At 45.5% G+C, this 25,292-nt stretch overlaps 1 protein-coding gene across 2 annotated transcripts in view; it reads left to right on the plus strand.

The window, feature by feature from the left end:
* SLC6A9 (solute carrier family 6 member 9) overlaps nucleotides 1–25,292 on the plus strand; it is a 57,219-nt gene that overhangs the window by 1,822 nt on the left and 30,105 nt on the right. The window contains exon 2 of one of the 2 annotated variants that reach the window (XM_033152339.1): nucleotides 6,814–6,959. In XM_033152339.1, the coding sequence (XP_033008230.1) occupies nucleotides 6,930–6,959 (30 nt within the window). In that variant the 5' untranslated portion in view covers nucleotides 6,814–6,929. Of the gene's footprint in view, nucleotides 1–6,813; nucleotides 6,960–23,567; nucleotides 23,723–25,292 lie in introns of those variants that run through there. The other variant, XM_033152338.1, reaches the window with a different exon arrangement.

The raw sequence follows: 25,292 nt of genomic DNA on the forward strand, positions 1-25,292 counted from the left end.
CCATTTCAGCCCCTCAGCAAGACAGTACCAACACTCATGGGCTGGGATGTGGAAGAGTCACTAGCTTACATCCCAGATCAATGCTTCATTCTGAGACAGTCTCATCCATCCTTGAGATATAAGTGCAGGTTGCCCTGTTCTACATAACCATACTTGTGCTCACATGCGTGTCAGCACCAAGGTGTTTGCACCATTGAGATGTGGACGTTGCCAGTGTGGTTTGGATGCTCCTCAGTTTCCCAGCATCTGGGCTCAGCAGCTTGAATGGCCAGACACGTAATCCTAGGGCAATCTTCATTATTGTGTCGTGAATCAGTGGCAAGAGTAGAGATCTGATTACTGTTAAAATAACACTAGTTATTTTAAGTGTGATATAGTCCCGCCAGCTCTCAGAAGTTCCCTCCCACCAAAATCGTTGCTGACTCTTCCAAGGCAATTGACTTTCTTGCAGGACTTCTGATCCCCTTATAGTTGTGACGTACAGCTGCCGAAGGCTATTCAGTGAACCAAGACATGGTTGGCAGGAGTGTTCCCTCCACCAGGCCAAAATGCAGTGGGGGGGGGGGGAAGCTCCTTGTTCGGTCCCGTGGGCAGGGTGGGTCAGTCCACTTGAGAGAGAGAGAGAGAGAGAGAGAGAGAGAGAGTGGACAAAGTGGCTCTGAGAGAAAGTGCCATCCCTGGGCACAGCTTCCCTCGTGTCCCCTTTGTGAGATGTCCTGCTATTTTGCAGGGTTTCTTAATTGCACTTCCGTGCTTTTGGCATGGCAGAGCAGAAAAACTTTTCTGCATCCCAATTCGGTAGCTGCTTGTTGGCAGGACAAGAACTGCTCAAGTATGAAAAGGGAGCCATCGTTCCAGTGTCTATCTAGAGTGGGGGCAAGTTGCTCAAGCTTAGGAACAGGGTCGATTCCCTATCGCATAATGCCTTCTGTGTCACTTCATTCCTGTGCCTCCGCATAGAGCACACTTTTTTTTCCTTGTCTGATCCCTGACAGCTTGAGGGGTGTATCATTCACGTACTTCCTTATATTTAGGACACCGGAGCAGAAAGGGCCTCTGTTCCAGCTGCTCCTCAGGGTCCCTTTGGTTGCACAACGTCTCCTCTGGCCTCAAGAGTGTCCTTTGTTATGCTGCATTTTCACCTTGGGTCTTTGGCTAGTTCCTTGCTGCAAGCATAAGAGTGTGGTTATTATGGTGTCCTTCCTTGAAGTGAAATGAACATTTATTTGCAAGTGTGCACTGGGCAGGATCCTGAGGGCAATTTGTTTGCTAGGCTGGTGGTTTAAGCACCTTTCTGGTTGTGAGAGCCAGGCTGTGAAGCAGTAGAGAGGATTATCACTCATGCCTCATATTTTATGCTGGGCTTTGTTTCCTGGGTATAATGTTGTGGAGACTTCACCTTTTACCTGAAACAGGGCTGCTGAAAACTTATGTTTAGCAGCCACATATCCAAGACTGCATACTCTTGCATTTATTTATTTTTAAGAGAGAGATCTGCACCTGAGTTTGCCACAATTTGTGGTAGCAAGCATGTAAATAAGATTTGCACCTTTTGCATATCTCCATTTCCCTGATTTCCAAAGAGATTTGCAGTGCGCTGTCACGCTTCCTCCTGAACTCATAAAATCATGTGCTTATTTCCCTTCTGGTTTTGGGGACTTGGATGTTCAAGCTCATATTTGCCTTCAGAACTGCCAGAAATTTGCTTTCCACCCACCTCTTTATCAACAACAGCTAAAATTTGCAGGATGCTGAATTTTCTGGCTGCTTCTAAACTTACGTCTGTACATCTTATGTTGTATTTCTTCCTTCCTCCTCAGGAATTAATGATAATAATATGCCAACAAATTCAAACATCAAACAAGGGTTAGCCCAAGACATTTTGCTGCCTAAGTTGAAGAACATGAGAGCCTCAGTGCCACCTCTATCTGAAACTAACCAGATTGGTGACATATTAGCACCCTCCACTCTGCCTGGAGGTAGTTTAAGAGGTCTGGTGTGGGCTGTGTGGCACACGCAGAACTGCTGTCCAACCTTGCTGCTCCCCACATCCTAAATCTGCCACCTGAGGTGAACCCCTCTCTCTGCCTAACAGTATAGCTGGCCTTGTGTCCTGCCACTGCTACCTCTCTCTCCTCTTCCTCACTTGGCAGTTGTTCCCTCCCTGTGTTCTTCAGAAGCTCACTACTTGGAGGCCTAGAGATTGTATTGCACCATTTTTTTAAATGTTCCCTTTCCCAGCACACAAGATCACACCTTTATCATTTGCATTCAGCTGGAGTAATGATCACTCCTTCATTTAATGCTGCCAATCTCTAATACAAATTGAAACCCCACCTCATTGCAGCCAGCATGTTATAGTTATATGTTTAATGTACATCACATGCTGTGTTTGAATGCATTGTATTTAAAATGCTGTAAAGGGAAGTTTACCTTAGGCAAGAAGTTTCACTCCAGCAAAAGTGTCAGAGAAGGCTGATATTTTTGAATTGGTTCTTGTTAAAGATTGTCTTGTGTTGGAATACAAATAAATAAACAAGGAAAGTCTCCGCTTTCGATTCATGGACTTTTTCACATTTCATTTACATTTGGTATGAGACACTATTGTCATAGACACCGAATGGTTAGGGGAAAAGAGATGGAGGGAGATGGTGGGGGGGGGATAACGATCTTCCATTCTATTGCATAGTGTTTGCGCAAGGTTTTTGTGTCAGCATCACGTGTATAGGTCCTTTATTTATATATTTATTTGTATTGGCATTGTAGGAGATTAGAGGCTCCAGAGCTTGGTTGGTTGCAGTATGGTTTGTTTGTATCTGTGAGCAGTGTGTGTGTGTGTGTGTGTGTGTTGTTGGGTCAGATTAGCCATATTAGTTTGTATGCTGTTGGGGCAGGATAGGTTGTTGTCTTGTTGTGCTTTATATGTGATAAAGGGGAGCCACACCAGGGTGAAGGTGTCCTCGTTTGCTTGTCCACATACTTTGTTGTTGTTGTTCTTTTTTTATAAATGATTTTTATTATTTTAAACTATAACAACTACAAAAAATAAAAATAAATTCACATACATTCATCCGTTTTGGCTATTATAGCCGTGATTTCCCTCAGACCTTCCAAATGGCTTTCAAATTTCTATCTTAAATTCTATACTTCTTAAATCTATCATTGCTTAAAGTATCATTTACATATTAATCACTATACAATTCATAATTACAATAATATTTCTACATTTGTCTACAAAGCTTCTTGAAGTCCTATAAACGTATTCAATTGAGAATCATACTCTGGTTTCTCTTCAGATCGTATAAATCTTTCCCCTTTTACTTTGTTGTTGTTGTTCAGTCGTTCAGTCGTGTCTGACTCTTCGTGACCCCATGGACCAAAGCACGCCAGGCACCCCTATCCTTCACTGCCTCCCGCAGTCCACATACTACTTTAAGCTTAAGTCACTTACTCTAAGCAGTTAGAAATATTGTAACTAGACTGGAAGGACCTATAAGGAGTGAGCATAGACCACTGTTACAAAAATGTATGGGAAGCCACCCTACAAGAAGACTGATACTTCTTCATCCAATAAGGTAAACTACCGGTACCTGGTGATTCATCACAGAAGAGCTGCAGAGCTCTCACAGCAGGAAGCTGGAACTTGAGAAGCCAGCATGTGCTTCTTGGAGATAGCTGGCAGTAGCAGCAGTGGTTGCAAAGAAGCTCTGCAATGAAGAACAAGCATAGGATCTCTCTCTGAGTCCAGAGAGGGATAAGTTTTACTGAACTGCGTAAAGGACCAGTCCCCATTTCTTGTTTCCAATGTGTTACTTTTGTTATTTTGCAATGTTTATCTTATTTTAACTAGTATTTGAGATGGTTCTGCAGTAAAGCTTTGAAACTTATTCTTGTGGTGGAGAGAATTCATTTCTACACAAGTTCCAGGGCAGGGATTTCAATGACCAACTCCTAACACAGCACAGTGTGGTGACTAAATGACTAAGCTTTGAACCAGGAAGTCCCTTGTTAAATATGCCCTCTGCCATGGATTTGGTAGAGGATGTTGGACGAGGCATATTTTTCTCCAGTCTGCAGTACAGGGATAATAATACAGACTACCCTAGATGGCTGTTGTAAGGGCAACTGACAGCCGTGTATAAAGTGCTTTGAAAATTATACAATACTAAGTATGAATATAACCATGTCTCCAAAGAATGACATATTTTTGGGTGCCAGGCAAAAAACATTCCTCTTCTTTCAGGCCTTTCGCTAATTGTTTTTGGTCTGTCATTATGTTATATATTTTTGTGTTTTTATATTGTAAACCATCCTGTGATCTTTGGATGGAGGGTGGTGTTGAAATTTAATTAATAAAAATAAAATATGAATAAATGGGATGAGAGGCAAGTCCGTGTGCACATACTCACGAATCTTCTGTTCCAGTTCACTGTCTTTAACTATTCAGGAGCTTCACTTTAAAGTGTCCAGGAACCCAATGTGCCGTGTGGTATTGAGGTTGCCACCTCTGTCCTGGAGATTTTTTTTTGGGGGGGGGGAATGTGGCAGTGACCACCTCCTGTTTTTCTGTAGTGAATGTGCCAGCTGTTTAGTGGTTGTGTCACAATAAGATATCCAGGGCCCAGTTTTGTGTTCACAGTCCTGTTCACAGGAAGTGAAGCACAATTTGTTCAGCTTTATTGCTTGCTGAATACAATTAGCATCCATAGAATGTGAAGCAAAAGGATCTAGTCTTGTCCTGAAGCGGAAATGAAGCCCTGCCCCCTCCCATCCAACCCCATGGCTTGCTGCATTTCAACCAAACTAGTCAGTTCGCCATGTTGTTTATAAACACCTCTCTCTTTCGCCCTGCTCTACATTTGCAAAAACCCAAACCACACACATTAGCTTAATTATATTGGTTTTCATAATTTATATTTGATCGCAGATCCTGTGGTCCTGATGTTTTTTATTTAGTCGGTAGTGTTTCCGAATTTGGATTCTGAATTTTAATTCAATAATCTAGAGAGACTTAATGATAGTCTGTGTCTACTTTCTTGTTGCCGAGTTCTGCTTTCAGTGCCATTTTACCCTGGTACTCAGAGCCAAGTATATTAGGGAAGTGAAGAGAAGACCAGGACTCTGGTGTTCATGCTTACATGTGCACATTGCCCTAGCTGGAGCCCAGGTGAGGAGGATGAGGTGATGTTTCCTCCCTGGTGACCAGAAATGTCTGATGCAGCTAGGTCAGCCCCCTGGGGGGGGGAAGGGGCACCTGGGACCCACCATTGTAAGGCACAGGCAGAAGTGAATGCTCAGATAGGTCTGCTAGGAGCTGAGAAGACAGAATTACCAGGACTCTTTCCTTACAGTAGCTGTATCCTTGGAGTGATGGCTAAGTGCAGCGATAGTACATTAAAAAGAATTTTTGACACCACCCATCGCTGTGCGCATTTTTTTTGGGTGGTTGGTATTCAGTCTCCATGGGGTATTTGACCCCTGGCATTTAACATGAAGCTAGGCCATTGGAGTTGATTGTCTGAACAAAAGTCAATTCAGGTTTGCTTTCTCCAAGTCACCTTATCTGGAGTTGCATCACTGCAGAAGAGAGAAAAATGACTCGGAATTTGGGTCCCCTTTGTGTAAGACAGGAGATAAGAGCTTGCACACTTCATTCAGCTCCTTATCTCCCTGGCTCAGGCTCAGCCACCAGCAAGGTCCCTCAAAATACCCACCCTGTCCTCTCTCCATCCACCCTGTTCCCCATGTGCTACAGTTTATAGAGGCATCCTTTCATGCTCTGCCCCCTTCATGACCAACTACCAATTCAGTTTTGTTGCCGATATCTTACAAACTATCTTGGGCGATGCCTTTCCCTGCCACGGACAGACACACGGACACCATGGCTGTCCCTTTTTCGCTGCCTGGCAGTACCACCTGGTCTCTAGCACAATGGCAGAGCTGACCTGGCACGTGACTAGGTGCACCAGGGTGGAAGGCAATTGCCTCCCATCTGTGTCCTCAGTGGCAGCTGTGCCCCTGTGCGTGTTTGGTGCCCTGAAGACTTCCCCTGCCCTGAGCACTGGCTACGCTCTTTGCAGCCACGTGTGTGATTCTTGCAGCTTCTTCCCACTTCAGAGATGGCAATGGGCTGAAGGAACCAGGAATGACTGGGCAGATATATGTGCCTGCTAACACAAACTTGCATCCCCTCCCAGCCCTGCTCTCATTTTACCATCTTTGGGCATATGCTGAATGTAGACTGGGAAACGACAACGTAATTTTTGCTGTAAAAAGAGATGGTCCTTGCAAATGCACCAGTCTTGGTCACGTGTGTTTGTTCCCTTCATTGAAGATTTAGAGCAGGGGTAGCTACCCCTGGACCAGAGACCTGAGATCCAGCCATCTTCCCAAACCACCTTCCCCCCCCCCCTAATTTTGATGGCTGTTGCAAAAATGTAGTGCTGGTGGGGATGAAGTAAAGTAGACACAGAACTTGAGTGGTCAGGGAGGGTTCAAGCGCTCTGCTCAGCACCCTGATGGGGATGCAAATCTCTCTTTCTCTGGTCATCTGGTCAATCATTTGATGAGCAGAGATGGGCAATCACCCCCTCCTTCCACATTGATCATCTGGAGAAGGGAGCTCTGTGTGTGTGCATGTGAGAATGTGAGGTGACTGCAATTAGTATGTGGCCCCTACAGGACTGGCCAGGAGTGAATGGGACCCTCGAACCTCCTCCCCCCAAAAAAGTTTTGTCACCCCTAATTTAGAGGACAGGAGTCTTCTCTTGTTGTTTCATTTTCTCTAACCAGAGCCTGTTTTATTCTCCACAGCTTCCTGTCTCTTTGGTCTAATTTGCGCTTCTGTCTGAGCTCTCTGTGTAGCCTGGGAAGCCTAGCCATCAAGACGGACAGTTGGCAGCTGGGCGCTCACATCACGGCCCCCAACCATGGCAGAAAAATGCAGTGAGGGGTTGCTGGTGAGTTTGCGAGGAATATGTCAGGTTTGAGTTGACATATTCTGCCCCCTTGGAATGCGGGGGGGGGGGATCCATGGGTCTCGGTGGTCGGGGGGGGGGTGTCGGTGAGGAATTGTTACTTAATTTGTTTGCTGCTTTCCAAAGTGGCGCACTACATGAGAACGCAGGAATACACAGCACAGCAGCATTAGCGTAAACAGCTTAGTACCAATTCATTTCATTTCATAATACAGCAATCCCCACAAAAGGGGTCCGTTTCATTAATACTGTGCTGTTATAACATAGTACATTCATTTCAGAATAGGCGGTACAAATCATTAAAGCACAGTATCAATTTATATTATTTATCAGTTGTTAAAGCACCTTAAGCCAGAATTAGATAAAATAAAGCTTTCCAGTGCAGCCAGGTATTCATAAATAATATAGCCAGCAGGCAGTTCCTCAGATGTGTCAAGTGCAGGAAATCGCAGCCCTATATTTTACAGCTATCATATAAAAAAGTGTTAGGTGCAGATGCATCACAACAATCTTAAGCAGAAGGGCAGTGGTTATAGTCTGGGAATTTCCCAAACTAAGAAAGCACACTTGGCTGCCCTCAGATGTCTATGAAAAGTCATATAATTGTTTATCTCTTTGACATCTGACGGGAGGGCATTCCACAGGGCGGGCACAACTACGGAGAAGTCCTCATCCATCTGTCATATTTCCTCTTCCCCCAAATAGCTTGGGAAGTGGAAGGCAGGATGTGCCTTCCGCAGGTGTCTTTTACCAGAGCTAGGCTCTTCTCTTCTCTCATAGGTGGAGTGATGTTGCTTCCCTTAAAGCCCGCCCTCCCCCGCCCAAGTCATCAGACATTACCTGGGAAACATGTAGAGTTCAGCAGGTGGGAAATGTTAGCCCCCATCCACACTGCTGCGTTGTTTGTGTTTTGGATTTCTACATTTACTGAGAGCGAGGCTCCCAGGAGACGCCTGAAATAGCCTGCACCCCAGCCAGGGGGCACCGTGCCAGTTTCAGGCCTGGAACATGTGGGGGAAGGGGAGTTTGGATAGCTGCAACACACATACACCAAAGTCCCTTGCATTCCATCCATAGAGATTGCAGGTCTTCTCTTCTGCAGGATTTCACAGGCACGTTCATGCATTCCTTTACACATTCCCTCTCATGTGCTACTTTATATTAAAAACATTGTTTTGCAAACACGGAGCATTCGAACCCTGGCATTCATGCATACAGCACAGCACTGTATGATCTGTGACCCGCACACACTTATTTCCTCCCACAACTTTTTCATTCTACATGTCTGCATGTGTATTGGAATTGTTTTTACCGGTAGGTGTTTTAATTGTGCTATTGCTGCTCTGCTTGCTGACCTGCTGACTCTTTTTGGAGGAATGTCAAGATACACATGTAATAAATAATAATACACCAACGCATGCACAGACATCTATTCATACACACGTGTAAAGGAGTGTGCCCTTTGGATCATCTCTGTTCAACTGAATGTGATTCTGCTGATTAGAAACCAAGTCAGGTCAGCCAGCATTAATCAAAATGAAAGGAGATGATAAAGGGGAGAACCACCTGCCCAAGTGCTGTTCAGATTGGCTGGACCTGGACAGCAAAGGGTGTGTGCAAAAGTACTCAGATTCCCATATTTGCCTGGTTGTGGGACATTTTGGACCGTGCGCATTGTGTTAGAAAGCATCCCAGCAGGCCTGCAAATGTGTGCACATGCTTTCACATGCATAGGCACTAATAATGCTGCTCCTCTTTTGCTATATTGCAGTGCTCTTTGTGTGACATGGTATATAATGATTTGCACATCCTTGCCTTCTTCCCCTGACACAACTTTTATACTGTCGCTCAATGCTCTGGCTGCTACTTTTGTTTCTGGAGTCCTTTGTCAATCTTGTTTTGTGCCCTGGGGTGGGGAGAGGAGGGTGTGGTGGAGAGAGTCCAGCTTAGCTTTGGAGTATGACATATATTCCGAGTCAATCTTTAACCAATTCTGGGAGTCAATGTTGTCAAATGGGAAAGAGGATGTTTGCAGAGGCTACTAGGACAAGGGAAGGGGTTGGACTAGTAGATGATCCTTGGGATCCCTTCCAACTCTTATGATGGGAAGGTGAATCAGAAATGCCCCTGCATTTCACCCCTCCCAGTCACCTGGTGTTGAAGTTTCCTGCTTGCTCTCATGCAGTTCGTGTAGTGTCTCTAGGTCACTGGGGCAGCCACTCGGAGCATTCTGGCCACAGAGAAGAAGCTAATCCCCTCATTGAGCTGCCTAGACATAATTGAAATAGCAGCATAAACCCATCACCCACTAATCGCCTATCCCAAGACAGTAATAGTATCTCAGAGCCTGCAGCTTCTTTTTGAGGTCCAGGGAAAGAATGGGACAGCTCTCTCAGACACTTCTTTTTGATGGGGCTTGATTTGCTAATGTTCACATCCCCCAAAATACCAAATAAACATGACCTTGGCACAGGATGTCCCAGTCTGGGAACCACAAGCATTTCCAAGAAGAGACAAACAAGGGGTGGTAGTGGTGTCAATAGCACATAAAAACTCTGTTGGTCACCTCCCTCTCTCACCTCTTTGTGTCCTGTTCTCCACCCCCCCAGTTTGTCGTCTTGGGTAGTTCTCTTTCACCTGACGAGCGTTGGCATACTTGTGGTTGCATAGGATTTGCCCCCAGAAGAGAACATTTCCTAGCTTTTTCAAGGATTGTCTGTTACAAAGACGTAACTTTCATATCTCACAGCATTCAACAATTGTCATAATGCCTATTTCTGATAGGTAGTGCAGAGCAAGACAATGATGCAGTTGTGGGTGGGGGAATAGTTTTGGGCCACTTGCTTCTTTCGGGAGCCAGAGTAGCCAAGTCTTGTTCCCCATCTTGTTGCATGTTTACATGTGTCATGAAATTGGCTCTAGCAATAACTCTTGTTTGGGGCTCTTTGGGACAGAATCTTTGCAAAACGCCACTTATGCAGCTGCCCAATCCCTTTGCTCTATATTGGCTGTGGATTATCATAAAGGCAGTAGAGACTGGGAAGTGTTGTTGACACACAGTGAGATCCAGAAGTGCTAGTGATAATTAGCCTTGGATGGTCATTTCCATTCATTTGGCACTCTTTGCCGCCAACATCAGCTAGCAGTGCCTGGGGTTCTGATGTTTGGATGGATCAAATGCCCAGGTATGCCCAGAGGTGCCAACTTTGGTCTATTTACCTCTTACCCAAAGTGACATTGTGAGGATCAGTCTGACGCTGTGGAAAATTACAGTTTTTCAGCCTGTTGGGGAGATGGAGCAAGCTGGGCACAAAGCCACAAGTGAGATGATTGCCTGGGCCAGCGATGTCATTCACCCAAAGTGCTAGCATCTATTTTGTAGAATTGATCAGTGTTTCAAGAGCCAGGTTTACAGGTATCTGTGGTGCAATGGGGTTTCTCCATCTGGCCTCTGCCCAGTTCAATCAGCTACTAGGAAATCTGTGGGTACATAGTATTTCTGTCAATGGGGCTACAGTGTATTTCCTGCTTTCTAACGCTCTAGGACTAGGTGAAAGAAGGAACCATTCATTTTAAAACAGGGAGGAGGAGGAAGACAGGCCACTGAGAAGCATCTAGGTCTGCTCAGCTATTGAAGAACTGTGTGCTCATAGTTCTGTATGTGTATATAATGCTCCCCAAAGCTGGTGTGGATGTTTCTCCTCAAATTTCCTTGGTATTGGCGCTCTGACTCCAGCCCTTTTGAGTATGTGACTCTTAGTCCTGGACTAGCCTTGTTTTTTACTTTTCAGGGATGGCAGCAGTGCTTGCCTCAAACCCAGAGTTCTATACAATGTGTAAGAAAAAGTGAGGAACAGGATTGCAGCCTCATTCTATCTTTCTTTCTTTCAAAAAAAAACAAACCTTACAAAGTACCCATTGCTTTGTGACTTATAGTTTCCATACTCTCTAGAAAGATTGGACTTTTTCTGATAAGGAAAGTATGGGAAAATGCAAAGAAAATAAATCAGAATGAGCGCTCATTAAATAACCAATGTTGTCTGATTGCCCTACAAACATCAGGATGAATGTTCAGTGAGCAGGCTGTGTGGAAGCACCCAGCAATTACAGAAAAGAAGCAGAGATGGTAAGACAGGGAACGGTTATGGGTCAGGTGTTAACTCTACCTCTCAATGCTGTGCTGTGGAGCCAACTTATGGGGAATTTAATCAATCAAAGGGGTTAGGGGTGGGAATCTTGATACTGTATGGCATTCCTACCTCAAAGGGGTTGCTGCAGGCTGGGAAATGCTTTCAACTGCCTCAGGGAAAGGCAGTACAGTATCAACATTTTGGGAGTCCAATGCAGGGGTGAGGGCAAATGTGCCAGCAGGACATTTTTAGATCACTTGGTTCCTGCTCCCACTCCACAAGTTCTGCAAATGGGGCCATCATAGTACAGCTTGCAAACACCAGGATGTGGGCAGGACTTGGACCTGAGAAAAACAGCTCTGTCCTGCTGCTTCCTGAGTCCGGATGGACAAGACCTGGGCTCCAGCCAGCTACAGCATCCCTCCAGGCTGCCTGCAGGGGGATTGGGGCCCAGATAGTAAAGGGGGATGGCTAGTTATTGGGTTGGTGGAATCTGCAATAGTGTGTAATGGACTGCAGTACCTTTAATTCGGCTAGGAACCCTAATTCCCAGAGAGTGTCAGGAGACACAGTGAATCCTGGAGAGGGTACTAAGCAGAGTGAGAGAGAGGATGCCGAGCTCATGAGGCAGCTACCTTTTTCACTGGAACGGGGATCCATTCACAAATCCCCTTTGCTGCCCTGACACTGCCTGATGGGTGTGTGTGTGTGTGTGTGTTTTCTCCCATTGAGGGGGTGGCATTTCCCAACCCCCCAGCAGAAGTCAGTGCCAGACACTCTCTCACTTGCTCGTTTTTTAAGGACATTATGTTTTGTCCTTGGATTTGCCATTGCCTTTTGTTTGCACAGCAACCCCTGCCAGCGCCTCCTGACTCTTGGGCAGATTCCCTGGCTGCCTGGGGGCTTGCAGCATCTGCTGGGGGATTTTTGGGCAGCCGGGGTGGGTAAAGAGGGCAGGGGTGTCTGTGACATATACTGCAGTGATGACCCGGGTGGTTGTCTTCCACTTAGCTGTGGGGTTCAAGCCTAATGAGGGAATTTTACTTCTGGGTTTCAAGAGATTTAAGCCTGGCTCATGCCTGCCGGCCTCTGCCAAACCACCCCCGCTGTGGGTGCCGAGCCTTTACTAGGCTGCGGAAGCTCCTCTGGCTGGAATAATAAGGGGGGGAGCAGAAGGAGGGGGGGTTGGTGAGGATTTTCTGCCTGAGCAGCCCTGGAGAATTGAGGCCGGGCTGTCAGCGGGGCCTGAGAAAGTCGCCTGAGGATGTGTGTGTCTGGCACAGGCCTCTTTCTTTCCCTCCTTACCCACTTCCTTGCCCCATGTTCTTCCCCTACACCCATGACAGAGACGAGAGCTGCCACCTGTGAAAGAGGCAGCTGGACAGGACCCGGTCCCATCCTTTTGAAATGCACCTATCGTATCCTGAGGTGTTATATGTACCTGGCACGCCAGCCCTGTTGCTGATATTATTGTATTTTAATATTGTGTTGGAAGCCACCCAGAGTGGCTGGGGAGGCCCAGCTAGATGGGCGGAGTATAGATAATAAATTATTATTATTATTATTATTATTATTATTATTATTATTATTATTATTATTATTATTATTTTCAGTGTAATTGAGGGTGGATGAGGCTCAACTGCATCAAGTTGTCTGTCTGCTCAGGCAAAGGCTTCTGTCACCCAGTCCAACCCCTCAACCCCTCCAGCATGACCTGACACACATATTGAAGCCTTACACCACTCTTTTCAATGGGCTTCTAAGAGGTGCTCTGCTCTGCTTAATGGAATATTTGTGGGATCACCTTCTCTCTCTCTCTCTTTCCCCTGATCTGCATCAACTAAGTGGAAATTTAGAGAGAGTTGTTCGAAGCATTATCTGTGATGTGCCATAAGATTGCCTAGTCTCCCTAGTTACCACTTATCTATCTGTACTGTTGGTCAGTGTCCCACCAATGTATCTTCATCACACTGGCATTCCCTGGGGGTTCTGCAAATATGCTTGGCTGTTGTCATGCCATAGAACAAAGAATAAACATTTAATATGGAATACAATAGCTAAAATCCCAAGAATTCTAGTTTGCTTAAGAACGTGACCTAAGCACGCTTACTGGAAAAGAAGCTCCACTGAACATAATTGGATTTACTTTTGCGTAAGCATGCATATGATTGCACTGTTATTTTTTTAAAAATGGTGTTCAGGGAAGATGACCACTATATTTGAATTGCTAATAATAAAGAGTCTATGGTTTGAAATATACAGGGATTTCCACACATCTTGACTTTTAAATATTAGAAACTTTGTTAGAACTTTCCCCCCTTTCTTACTGGCAGGTTTTCCTCTGATAGATACCTGCTGCCATGCTGGTGGTGTTACTTTTCAGTAATGGCTTTTCAGCTTGCATGATTGCGGAGAGAAAAATTAAAAACATATGGTCCATATTTTAAAAAGCACAGAATACAGAACATACAGATGAGAACATTAGTGTTTAAGGATTCCAAAGGTCAAAACAACAATAAGCCTAACTTATCATACTCCTTACAGCTACACCCCACACCAAACTCCTGCATATATTCTCTCTCCCTCTTCACTTTTGTCTGAATCCCAACACTTCTTTACCATAAATAATTTAAGATAAAAAGCCAAGTTTTGCAAAAACCTTAAAAAATATTTTTCAGCCAAGTATGGACTCTGCTCACATAGGTTTATGCAAACTTTATTTTAATTAAGAAATTGTGGCATGTTGCTTGCAGAGTGTGGGAATTTTAGTGCACAGTTATCGATTACAACCATGCTCTCATCTCAGTTCTTGTTCCCCTCTGTTTGATGGTGATGATAGAGAATGGAGTATTTGCCAGTGCTGAAGAACCAGATGTTCCAGCACCACTATGCCTGAGTTTTCTTTCTTTCTTTCTTTCTTTCTTTCTTTCTTTCTTTCTTTCTTTCTTTCTTATTAGTTTATTAAAAGTTTGTTTGTGTTACAAAACAAACAGATAAAAAGGGACAGGTACATCTGTTGCCTCCAATTTCACTTTGTAGTCTTTTTCACAGTTGATTTACATTTAGTGAGAGACACTTTTGTCATAGACATATTCCTTTTGGGGGAAATGGGAGAGGGGATGCCTGCGTTTCCTGATGTTGCATGCTCAAGGTGTATTTAAGTGCAGAAAGCCAGCATCCTTGGTGCCCCTCCTTGCTTTGATATGCTTTTAATAAGCAAATACACATCCTCCTATCCCTGCAGTTACATTGATTTGGATAATAAATGGACTGCACTGGAATAGTAGTTTATATTAATGTTGGCCTCTCCATCCCCCAGGATAGAACACACACCCCAGCATTGAACACACACATTCTTCTTCTTTGAACTTCAGATTTTGAAGTTGTATGAAAACACTGGTAGCTTGAAGATACTACTTTCACACTTTTCTTCACATGGGAGACCTGGAACAGAAAAAAGTGAAGCTTTCCTTCCTGATTAAAGCAAAATAATTCTTTGGGATTAAGGGGGGAAAGCACCCTGGGCGTATTGAACAACTTCAAGCTGATCAGGGTTCCTAATGGTATGATATATGAGTGGAATATGGCTTATTTTGGCATAAATTTCCACTGCCAGGTTTCTCCCAGAGAATTTAAAGCATGTAAAAACAAATAAGGTGATTAGATCTGTTTCTATTGGTTTAGCAAGCTGCCCTTCGAATCATGCTAAAACTTTCATCTGCCTGAGAAGAGTGTTGTATTATTTCCAGTGGTTGCATATTTCTTTACCGCACAAAAGTTGGTCTAATAAAAGGTTTCACCTTTGGGCTATGCTCACTTCTAACTCCTAAGAAACTTGACTGAATATAGTTGCACATATGTGGATTATCTAATCTCCATATATACAATTTCAAATCAGCATATTTAATCTTCCTAAGATGCTTCATATATTGTCAACAGTATAGGATTGGATCCAGGCTCAATCCTGTTTAGAGTAGACCCATTTAAATCAATGGAACTAAATCTTCTAAAACTAACTGAATATGCAAACATCCTTCTTTGGATTTTTGCATTAATAGGGCTATTTCTTAGTGGGAGTTTTCCAATAAAGAACCAATGGATAAGTACAGGGGCTTATCCATTGGGGCTCTATTTTTAGTTATTTTCTAAAAGGCACTGTATAGCTCCTATTCCAAATGAATTTTTCCAGCTCTTGGATTTTGTTTTTTAAAAAATAATCTACAGTTGTAGCCACAATCATATCTTGTGAAAATTGTTTCTGTAAGTTATTTGTACATTAAGGCTGACATCCCATACCTCCCTAGGACTAAGCCCCATTGAACTGAGTAGAACTTACTTCTGAGTAAATATGCATAGGATTGCTCTGTAACTTGTACTTTCTGACGAACACTGCACAGAGCAAGTCCTTCTAATACACTTTGCCAAAAGTTTTGTATCTTGCAATGGCAATGAAATATCACTGAACCGAAATTGATCAAAGGTTTCTAATCTTCTAATCCTATCTTTGTCCACAAGAGGTTACACAGACAAAAGATTCCATAGCAGCCAAACTTGTTGACCAATTTGTATTTGCTTCTTACCATTGAATTCTATGTTGCTGTGTTGGGCGTGGGTTGAATGTTTGAGCATCTTCTGGTCTGACTTTCACAGTGGTTCAGGAAGGCTGCGATTCACAGGTTGGGAGTATGTTCGGGTTTTAAGTTTTGATCTTGCTGAGCATTGCTGGCTGCTTTACTAAAGCTACATGAGAAATGGGAAACTCTTCTTTTTCTTGAAGGGAAGTGTCCCAAGACCTGTCATCAACTGCTGTTGTGGGAGTTCCCATACATTCAGAAAAGCTGTTGCATAAGTTTATTCACTTATTTCAGTTGGTTTCACATCCACGAAGTGGTAACACTGACTGAATGTGTTGTTAGAGAATGAGATACAGTATATGCATGATGGGTTGGTGGGGCTCACCTCACCTCAGTCGCATTGTTGCTGCTTCCTGGGAGGTAGAGGGTGAGGGATGAGGTGATGAGCTTATTTTAAAATAGAAATGGCATGCCCCTCTACTGTCTCTCTCAGTGTTATAGGTGAAATTATCGCCCTACACATAAACAGTGAGGTATGTACCCATACCCCATCTGTCTGTAATGGAATATGTAGTACTTGTTTGCAGCTCCCCCATTCACACTGTACAACAGAAATGGCAGGACCCTTTACTGTCCCTTTTTCAGAAGATGGGTGAAGTTATGGCCAGATTTTCAGTTCACAGCATTCACCTGCATTCTGAGTAATTCATTGGAAGCCTGGCCGTAGAAAAATGTCAACTGAAGTTTAGATTGTTTTACTCAGTTGTGTGACCAATTTTTATTTTATTTGTTTTAAGATTTGTATCCATCTTTACCTTTACATGAAACACGTGATGGCTAATGTATTCAAAATATAAAACATATACATTTTTAAAATTGTGTAAAATTACAGAAACAATTTCTGGGGTGGGGAAGGCAAAACAAAAGCTCATAATAAGCATGGTGAAGGCTTCCTAGAACAAGAAAAGTATCTAAAAGAGTGGAAAATAAAAAAGAGGGTGAGTGAAATATCCTAGGGAACAGCAATCCACATTGTGGGTGCCACGGCAGAAAAGGCCCCTTCTTTTGTTTTCACCCGCTGTACTTCTGAAGATGAGAGGCCATGAGGAACAGGATCTCCCACTGAACATAGAAGCTGGGTGGGTTCTTATGGGAGGAGGCAGTCCATTAGGTATCTGCGAGTGCAGCCCAAATCCCCACCCCTCTGGCAGGGCTGTGCAGAGCAGCGGAGCCACAGCGGCATCTGCAGCCCAGCTGCTCACAGTGGTGGCAGTACACATATGGATGGGGGGGGCATGGAGGAGGATTGAGTCTGATGTCATCAGGTGGCGGCAGCAAGATCCAGCAGATTCTAGGCCAGTGCAGCTCCACTACCTCACTGCTCTTGGAACACCCAGGTTCTGGGGATTTCAATTGGCTGCTGCTGGTGCAGACACTGCCAGTGGGCAGTTACTCCAGTGGAAGGCTAAGCTGACATCAGTGCTGAGTCAAAAGGAGCTCCACTCTATCCAACCCCGCCATAGCCATGCCCAAGAGGGGTTTTGATTGCTGTCTAGCCCCAAACCATCAATGACTTTAAAGGCAATAGTCAGCCCTTTGGATTGTGCCTGGAAGCAAACTGGTACCCAGTGTACTTTGTACAAAAGAGGAGTTGCATGTCCCGAATAAACCAGCACTTGTTAAGTCTAGCTCCTGCATTTTGAACTACCAGCTGATGTCTCCAGGTAGCTCTGTGTATGCATTACATTTATCCAGTATAGATGCAACTAAGGTTGTGGCCAGATTTATTCCCTTCCTGTTGAACCTTTGGTCAGGGCCTGTTCTCTTCCTTCAGATGCTGAGCCTGAGAATAAATATGTGCCTAGGAATTTAAAACACCTCCAAAGCTTGCTCCCACTCTTCCTGGGTTCCTGCAGGGTGTATGTATCCTTGTCGTGGACACAACTGAAAAACTGGGAGTAAGAAGGGCATGCCAGAAACTCTGACCTGCTTTAAGGTGATATACCAGTGGGGGTCAGGAGAAGAGATGTGCAAATCCCTTGGTATGAAGGGGGGGGTGCTGTTGTGAATGCATGGAAACCAAAAGGTGCAAGCCGTGTGTGTGTGTGTGTGTGTGTACACAGGGGAATTGTTCTAAACAATTGAGCTAAGTCTGCAACTGAAAGAATCTTTTGTGGAGAGTTTCAGTATACATTCATTTAGTCTTTATACATGTTCATTGGCAGATAATACACCTGAGCACACCCCGTTGTACCTGTAGTAGGTCACTGCAACACCCACCAACACCCCAAAGATGTCCAGAGATAGGTACATGGCCCTGTAACACAGTTATTGAGATGTAGATTGACATAGTACATGATGTGACTTTAAGGAGATTATTGGACCACCGAGACTAGCAAAGAACACCATGGTCCTGAGCAGCGATAGTAGGTGACATGGACTTGTACACCATGATTCCTGCGCTGGATTTATCTCCAAGGGAAAGATAAGAAGTGACAGCAAAGGGACTCAAAGATGGAACCCCAAACCCAGTGTGAGGCTCTTCTGTGATATGACACAAATACTTGTGTGGTAGTTTTAAATGGAAAGTTGCTCTCTTTCCTGCTTTATAAGTTTGTTATTGTAAATGGTTTAAGGTAGAATACAGTAAAGTCTTTGTACATACTTCCAATTTAGAAGAATGACTAAGCTTCCATTCAGATCAAGATTTTTTAGCCAGGCTGGGTTTCCTGAGACTGACCCATCCAGGATTTATGTAGCCCTTGCAGAACACGGTTGTTCTAGTTTGAGATGTTTGAGCATGTTCCTTCTGTGTGCTGGTCATAAGTATCTCCCATTAAAAATAAGCCATCCCCAAGAGCACAATTTCACCCGGCAGTTTGGTGTCTGATTTCCTGAAATGTACGACATTTTTTATCTGCATGGAAAGCGTTTTCATTCTGCCAATTGTATTTTTCCTTCTTTGCATTAGAATGAATGTAACTAAAAAGAATGAATGTGTCTCCTTTGCCCTTTGCTTTTATATCTGACATAGGATTCCTATCCTGCCTAGCTCCACCTTCTGGCTGAATTAGACTCTGTTGCTGGCATGACCCTCAATCTGCCTTTTGCAGCTGTGGTGGCAAGTAGGTTTTGCGGAGTGGGACTTACTGGTTCTAAGCTAGTATTGCATGCCGACTGCCCCCACGCGTGGCAGCAAGTGACAGCTTATAACTGGACCATGCCTTGTCCATGTGTAGCAATGGCAGCCCCCCAGACCCCATCTGGTCTCTTCCCCCCCTTCTCCACACTTCCATGCCATGTTCTGCTGTCTCATTCATGCCTCATTGGGCTCCTTGGACGTTGATGCTCAGGAAACAGCTGGGGTGCTTGGAGCCATAGGAGGGGAGGTGGTGAGGCTTAGCATTCTATCAAAAGCAGCAAAGACAACAAGAGCGTCCCTAAAGAACAAGGCAGGTCAGACTGAGTCCAAAAGGGGGAGACTGAGAATCAAGTTCTTGGTGCCCCTATGAGGAGCCCAGGTTGGAGAAAATGGAAGACATTTGTTGTGCTATCTTAACTTCCCCTCTTTTCTGCTGCTCATTGTTGTCACCAGATGGTCAGCTCAGTGCATGATGACTTCATAAATGGTTACCATGGAGATGGGTTTGATGACATCAAGAGGAAGGGAGAGCAGCAGCAGGATGTGGCATGTGGTTCTTGGAGGAAAGGCAACCTGGGATGGCTCTGTGGGATCACATGTCCCTAAAGCAGTTTCGCCAATCTGGTGCCCTCCAGCCGATGGGATTTGTAGTCCAAAACATCTGGAAGGCACCAGGCTGGTGAGGTCTGCAGTGTTCTATAGGCTTCCCTTTCCACTTGGATAAGTTGTTGCTCTTTTCCCTTTGCATCTCAAGATAGTGGGATAAAGGTTCAGAAAGTTAATCTAAGCATATCTGGTTCATCCACCCAAAGAGCCAGAACCGACCTAAGATGAGGCATTGTTAAAACATGGTGGGGATTAGGATATATTTAGCAGCACTGCACATTTGCAGAGAGGATTGCACCCTGCCTTCCTGCACCCTGATACCACTGTGGTACAAAGTCAGAAGGTCTCAGTGAGGAGTGGAATGGTTTAAGGCAATGAGTGATAGCTAGTTTTACTCAGTGTCTACTCTGAGCAAAACCCAGACTCACATATAGGAAAGAGTTTTACACCAGGTCAGTCCATCTAGCTCAGTATGGTCAACAAGGATTGGCAGAGGTTCTCTAGGGTTTCAGGCAGAGATCTTTCTCTGCCTTGCCTGGAGAGGCCAGGAATTGAACCTGGGACTGTCAGCATGCAAAGCTTGGGCTTTGCCACTATGCTATAGCCCTTCTATACTGGAAGGAGAACCTGCAGGCAGGGGTATTGCTGAACCCCAGGTTTTTTGCAATGGGCTCTGGATCTCCTACTCCTTTGCCTCTTTTTTTTGGGGGGGGGGTCTTTTTAAAAACAAGTTTGCATATAGGACAGCTGGGCACACTGCAGAGTTCACTACCAGTGAACCCACTACCTTAGTCACCTGCTACCTTAGTTTCCCATAAATATCTATACATTTAAGTTAGCATATGGAGATTGAATGCAAATTTATGTCATGAACCCATGTCTCCAGCAATATGCCTGCATAAAGGTTTCCATTTATTTATTTATTTAAATTTGCATATTGCTCTATACCTGTAGGTCTCAGGGCAGTTCGCAACACAAAGTTACAATATACAAAGCAAAAAAATTGTAAGAAAAATAATTAAAGCACAAAATACATGATTAAAATAATCAAAACAATAAACAGCTGTGATGTATAGACACTAATAAACAATACACTCCCCTACAAAAGCCCCTAAACAATGCTCCAGCCCACCCACAAATACAAATAGAAAAATCCAAATTAACATATAACATTTAAAAACAATTTAAAACAACCCCAACTTCCCAGTAAAACAGCACCCATCCAAGTTAAAACCACACCTCCATGAACTTGAACACAAGGGGGCTGGCTCACACCCTCGTTCCACCCCCACAATGCTGTCACCAAAGGGATAACTCCCCACCCCTAGACAGGCAGGCTTCATAGGGCTGCCCCAGCACTGGTCTTCCACCTGCGACCTCGAACCTACCGTCTTGTCATAGTTCTCGGTATTCTCTGAGTGGCAGAGCTACCTGGCCAAGGCATGGCTACAGAACACATGCAAACATCCAAGGGTGGCAAGGAGAAAGAGGAACCTTGGCTCTCACAATCAAGCCTTCGACACCAGTCCAGGCCCTGTGCTAGATAGCTGTATCCTAAGCAGACTGTGGTGCTATATACAGGCCCCTGCAGTGGGGCAGGCGGCTGCATACATTTGCCATTGACCTTGGGGGGCTAAGCTGGCTGTGGGGCAGGACCTACACTGTCATGCCAAGAACTAGACTCAAGCCTGGCTACACACACACACACACACACACACACACACACACACACACACACAAGTCTCAGAGCTGTCTCTTTACAGCTCTGGCTTCTTCTCAGCTCTGTGACTGGCTGGGCTTTTTGGGATGCCCTACAACAGGTGGGTGCAGGCAGAAGTCCCTATAAGGCCAGGGGTGTGTGCCAAGCCAAGACTTAAATAGCTCAGCAAGGAATACTGTATGTGAGCACTGTGAATGAGTTGTTATGAAATCTGTTTGGGCCCAGGATGCCTACCTCTGCAAACTCCAGCAAGACTGTAATCCTGTGCCAGGTATTACTGCCTCCAAGGAGCCGGGCCAGGCTGAAAGCACAGGCGCTGAGCCCGCACTGGGCTTGGGGGGGGGCGGGGAGGCGGAAGCGGGTGGAGTCTCCCCCACTGCAGGAGTAAGAAAAACTTAAGCCTTTCCTGGCTGCCTTTCCCTCTTGGCGCCCGGCTGCTTGCCCAAGCGCTGTGGGGTCTGCACCCATCTGTGAGGCAGCCCCCCTTCTAGTGCTAGCTAATTGAAAGGGAGGGGCAGCCAACAGCTGGATGCTGCTAATGAGGCCTCATTAAGCCAAGGTCAGGCTGAGCTGGCTCTTTCACCACACTGAGTGCCTGCTGGGCAAATGGGAAAGGGTTGTGCCACTATTGGATGTAAAGCGGAGCAAGAGGCCCTACATGCACCTTCAGCCCTGCATCCCAGAGTTCTCTCCATTTCCAAATTGGGGGGGGGAGTTATTTGCATGTCAGAGTTGGGGATGTTGGGGAGGAGCTGTAGCTCAGTGGTAGAAAAATTGCTTTGCATTGCAGAAGGTCACAGGTTCAATCCCTGGGAAAGGCAGGAGGGGGATCTAGGTGGACCAATGGTCTGACTTGATCATAGGATTGTAGAGTTGCAAAGGACCCTAAGGATCATCGCAAGTTGATAAATAGGTACTGCTGCAGCAGTAAGGCAAATGGTGTTTCCATGCGCTCTGGCTTGTGTCACTGTGTTTCATTGCTGCAGAAGCGGTTTAGTCATGCTGGCCACATGACCTGGAAAACCATCTGTGGGCAAACGCCGGCTCCTTCGTCCTGAAAGTGAGATGAGCCATCGTCACCTTTGACTGGACTTAACTGTCCAGGGGTCCTGTAGTCCAACTCCCTGCAATGCAGCTGCCCCAAACAGGGATCGAACCTGCAACTTTGGCAGTATCAGCACCATGCTCTAACAACTGAGCTATCCAGATGTTGCTAAATGATATACGGCAGCTTTCCATGTTGCTGTGCATGCAAGACTCAGCTTCAGGTAAGCCAGATCCCTGCCCTGGAGCTGTTTGCTGCATCTCTACCTGAAGGTGCTTATAGCCCTGAGACTGCTGGCTCTACAGACAAGTGGATATAATGGGAAGCATTATATGGGAACCATTTGCATAGAAAAGGTACCCAGTTCAGTCCCCAGCATCTCCAGGTAGAGATGGAAAAGTGTTCTGGCTGAAACCTTAAAGAGTTGCTAATAGTTGAGTGTAGACACTACACAGCTAGATAGACCAATGGCCTGGCTTTGGTATATGGCAGCTTCCTAGGTCCTGGTTCAGTGGGATCTGAATACTGAATGCTGGGAAGGAATGAGCCACACTTGGAAGATGAAGTGCATCCATGCCTCTCAAGAGCAATTCCACATTGGACCCTTGGAAAGCAAATGGAAATGGGCTGTACGACCTCCAGGCTCATTTTGCTTGGTTTAGTCATGCTGGCCAAATATGTCCTGACACTGCCTTGCACCCTCCAGCTTCATTTGTTTGTAGCCTGAAAGCATGTGGAATTTGCTGGGATTCCACGCTCTTTTTTTTTTGTTTTTTTTGTTCCCTCTGAGTCTTTACCTCATTCATGTTTGTTCATCATTTACCAAGTACACTTTCTGCAGCGGGACAAATAGCCTAAGGGTGATTTAGATCAGGGGAAATGCTTTGAGCGAGAGGGGTTGCATGCTGCCTCTCACAGCAGTTCTGCCCTGATCCAATCTTAAATGAAAACCAAAGCACTGGAAGATCCAACTGCAGATCTCCCAGATAACACGACGAGCTTCCCCTGTCTAGGTTATCACTTGTTGGGGGGGGAGCCACCTTTTGTGCACGCCTTACATTTAAAGCACATTAAAAGTAGCTCATTAAGGGTGCTGGGAATCGCAGCTCTGTGAATGGATAAGCTATGGTTCCCAGGATTTGGTGTGTGTGTGTGTAGTGTTTTAAATGTGTGGTGTGTATGTTAATAGCAGAGGAAATGGGTGATCCTAGGTCCTTCTGGGAGTGTGGGTTCCTCTGTGTGTGTGAGAGAGACATGATTGCAGCAGTAGAGGAGGGCCATGTGGCTGGGTATGGAATGTTGGCGGGTGCTGGGCAGCGCGGTGCTGGGCACTGGGCAGGCGGGGGCAGCATGGTGCTGGGAGAACTGAGCTGAGAGTAATGCCAAGTTCATGAGGGAGAGGCAAGCACATTATCGCCCCAGTAGCAGCGGGGCTGGATGTGAAGGAGGCAGCAAATAGCCACAGCTCTAGCAACGCCCCAGGATACCGGGAATGAGCAGCCAAGGGGTTCCCTGCCCCCAAGAGCAGGTCAGTGGGGAATCTTCCCTAAAGCCCTAAAGTGAGGGGGAGGGGAGGGAAGGCATTTTCCAATGGGGGAGGAAGGGTGTGTGTGTGTGTGTGTGTGTGTGTTCCACAAAGAAGCGAGGGGGTCCTGTTGCTGCAGCTGCCACAGCAAGTTAAAAGAGGGGGTAAAGGGGAGAAGTTAATGCCGGAGACTCAATGAAAGCTGGTAACCACACACTCTCAAAGCCTCTTTGTGCTGGCTCCCGGGGAGACAGCGCAAAGAGGTGAGGAATTGCCAAGCTCAATGTGACTCAGGCATCACTGCCAGGCTGTTTCTCATGAGGGTGAAGATGCATAAAACAGTTTGGGGGCTCCAGCCCATAAACATACAGGAGAGTGGAGGTGGTGGGCTGCTGCTTGGCTGCCATTCCATCTGCTTTATGAAGCCAGAAAGTCTGCATTAAAGGTTGGTTATGGTTGTAGGTGTGAGTGAATAAACTTTTGTGGCTGCACGTGTGCATTATCCCCCCCGCTGTGGACTTCAGTAAGGTGGCCTTTTCCTTCTTGAGGGCTCTAGCCCTTGTTTTCTTGTAGTGATCCCTTCCGTCACCTTATGGTGTGTGTGTTGCCCGGTAGCAGGAAATGCTTTCCAGCACTTCTCAGGCCCTACACCTTTGGGGTCACCATTGTACCCTCACAGCTTATATACATTAAATTACATTTGCCAGCTGGAGGTGTGGGGAGCTGCTGTGTTTCCCCGTGGCCTCTAGAGAGAGCCAGAGAACAGCATTTACTGTATGAGGGGCTGTAAAGGCCATGTAGCTATTGGTAACTCCACTTCCTGCTCGCTTTAGCGCAGGGATGGAGAACCTCTGGCCCACGGACCAAACTTGGCTCACCAGAGGTTCCAATATGGCCAGCTGCCCCACATCTGATGTCATATATGATGTTAGGTGTGGGGCAGGTAAGATGCAGCTGCCAATGCACAGGAACCTTGAAGTGCACTCCTCATTGTGAATTAGCAAGGGAAACAGGCTTGCCCACCACCAATTTGTGGATCGGAAGCCTACTGGATTGGCTGCATGTGGTGCTTTGAAGTCATAGCTTTGAGACTTCAAAGCACCAAATCTCTTGTGCAGTCAGGTGATTGACAGGTGGGAAGCCTCACGCATCTGTCAAATTTGGCCTGTGAGGCTAGATCAGATCCTGCTAAGGATCTGGCCCATGGAGCCAAGATGTTTCCCATCACTTTTCTTAGTAACACCTGTCCAGAGCTTTTGATGCTCTGTGTGGAGTAAAGGGGAAGTTTAAACACTGAAGCACTAATTGCTCTGCTGGGACAGTGTCTGTGGTCAGGGGTTTGAACAAGGAATTTATCTGAGCCTTTGAACAGAGGCATTCCTGAAACAGATTGCAGGATCCATGCTCTCAGTAACTTTTTAAAAGTGAAAACAACTAAAAGCAAGAAGAAAAGGTGTCAACAAGGCCGGCCCTACCATTAGACAGAGTGAGGTGACTGTCTCAGTTACCAGGTGCTGGGGTGCAATGACAGCAGCCCCTTGGGTATTCCTCCTGGTGAGTTCCCAGGCCATAC

Source organism: Lacerta agilis, chromosome 6 (assembly GCF_009819535.1).
Source record: "Lacerta agilis isolate rLacAgi1 chromosome 6, rLacAgi1.pri, whole genome shotgun sequence".
Taxonomy (NCBI): domain Eukaryota; kingdom Metazoa; phylum Chordata; class Lepidosauria; order Squamata; family Lacertidae; genus Lacerta; species Lacerta agilis.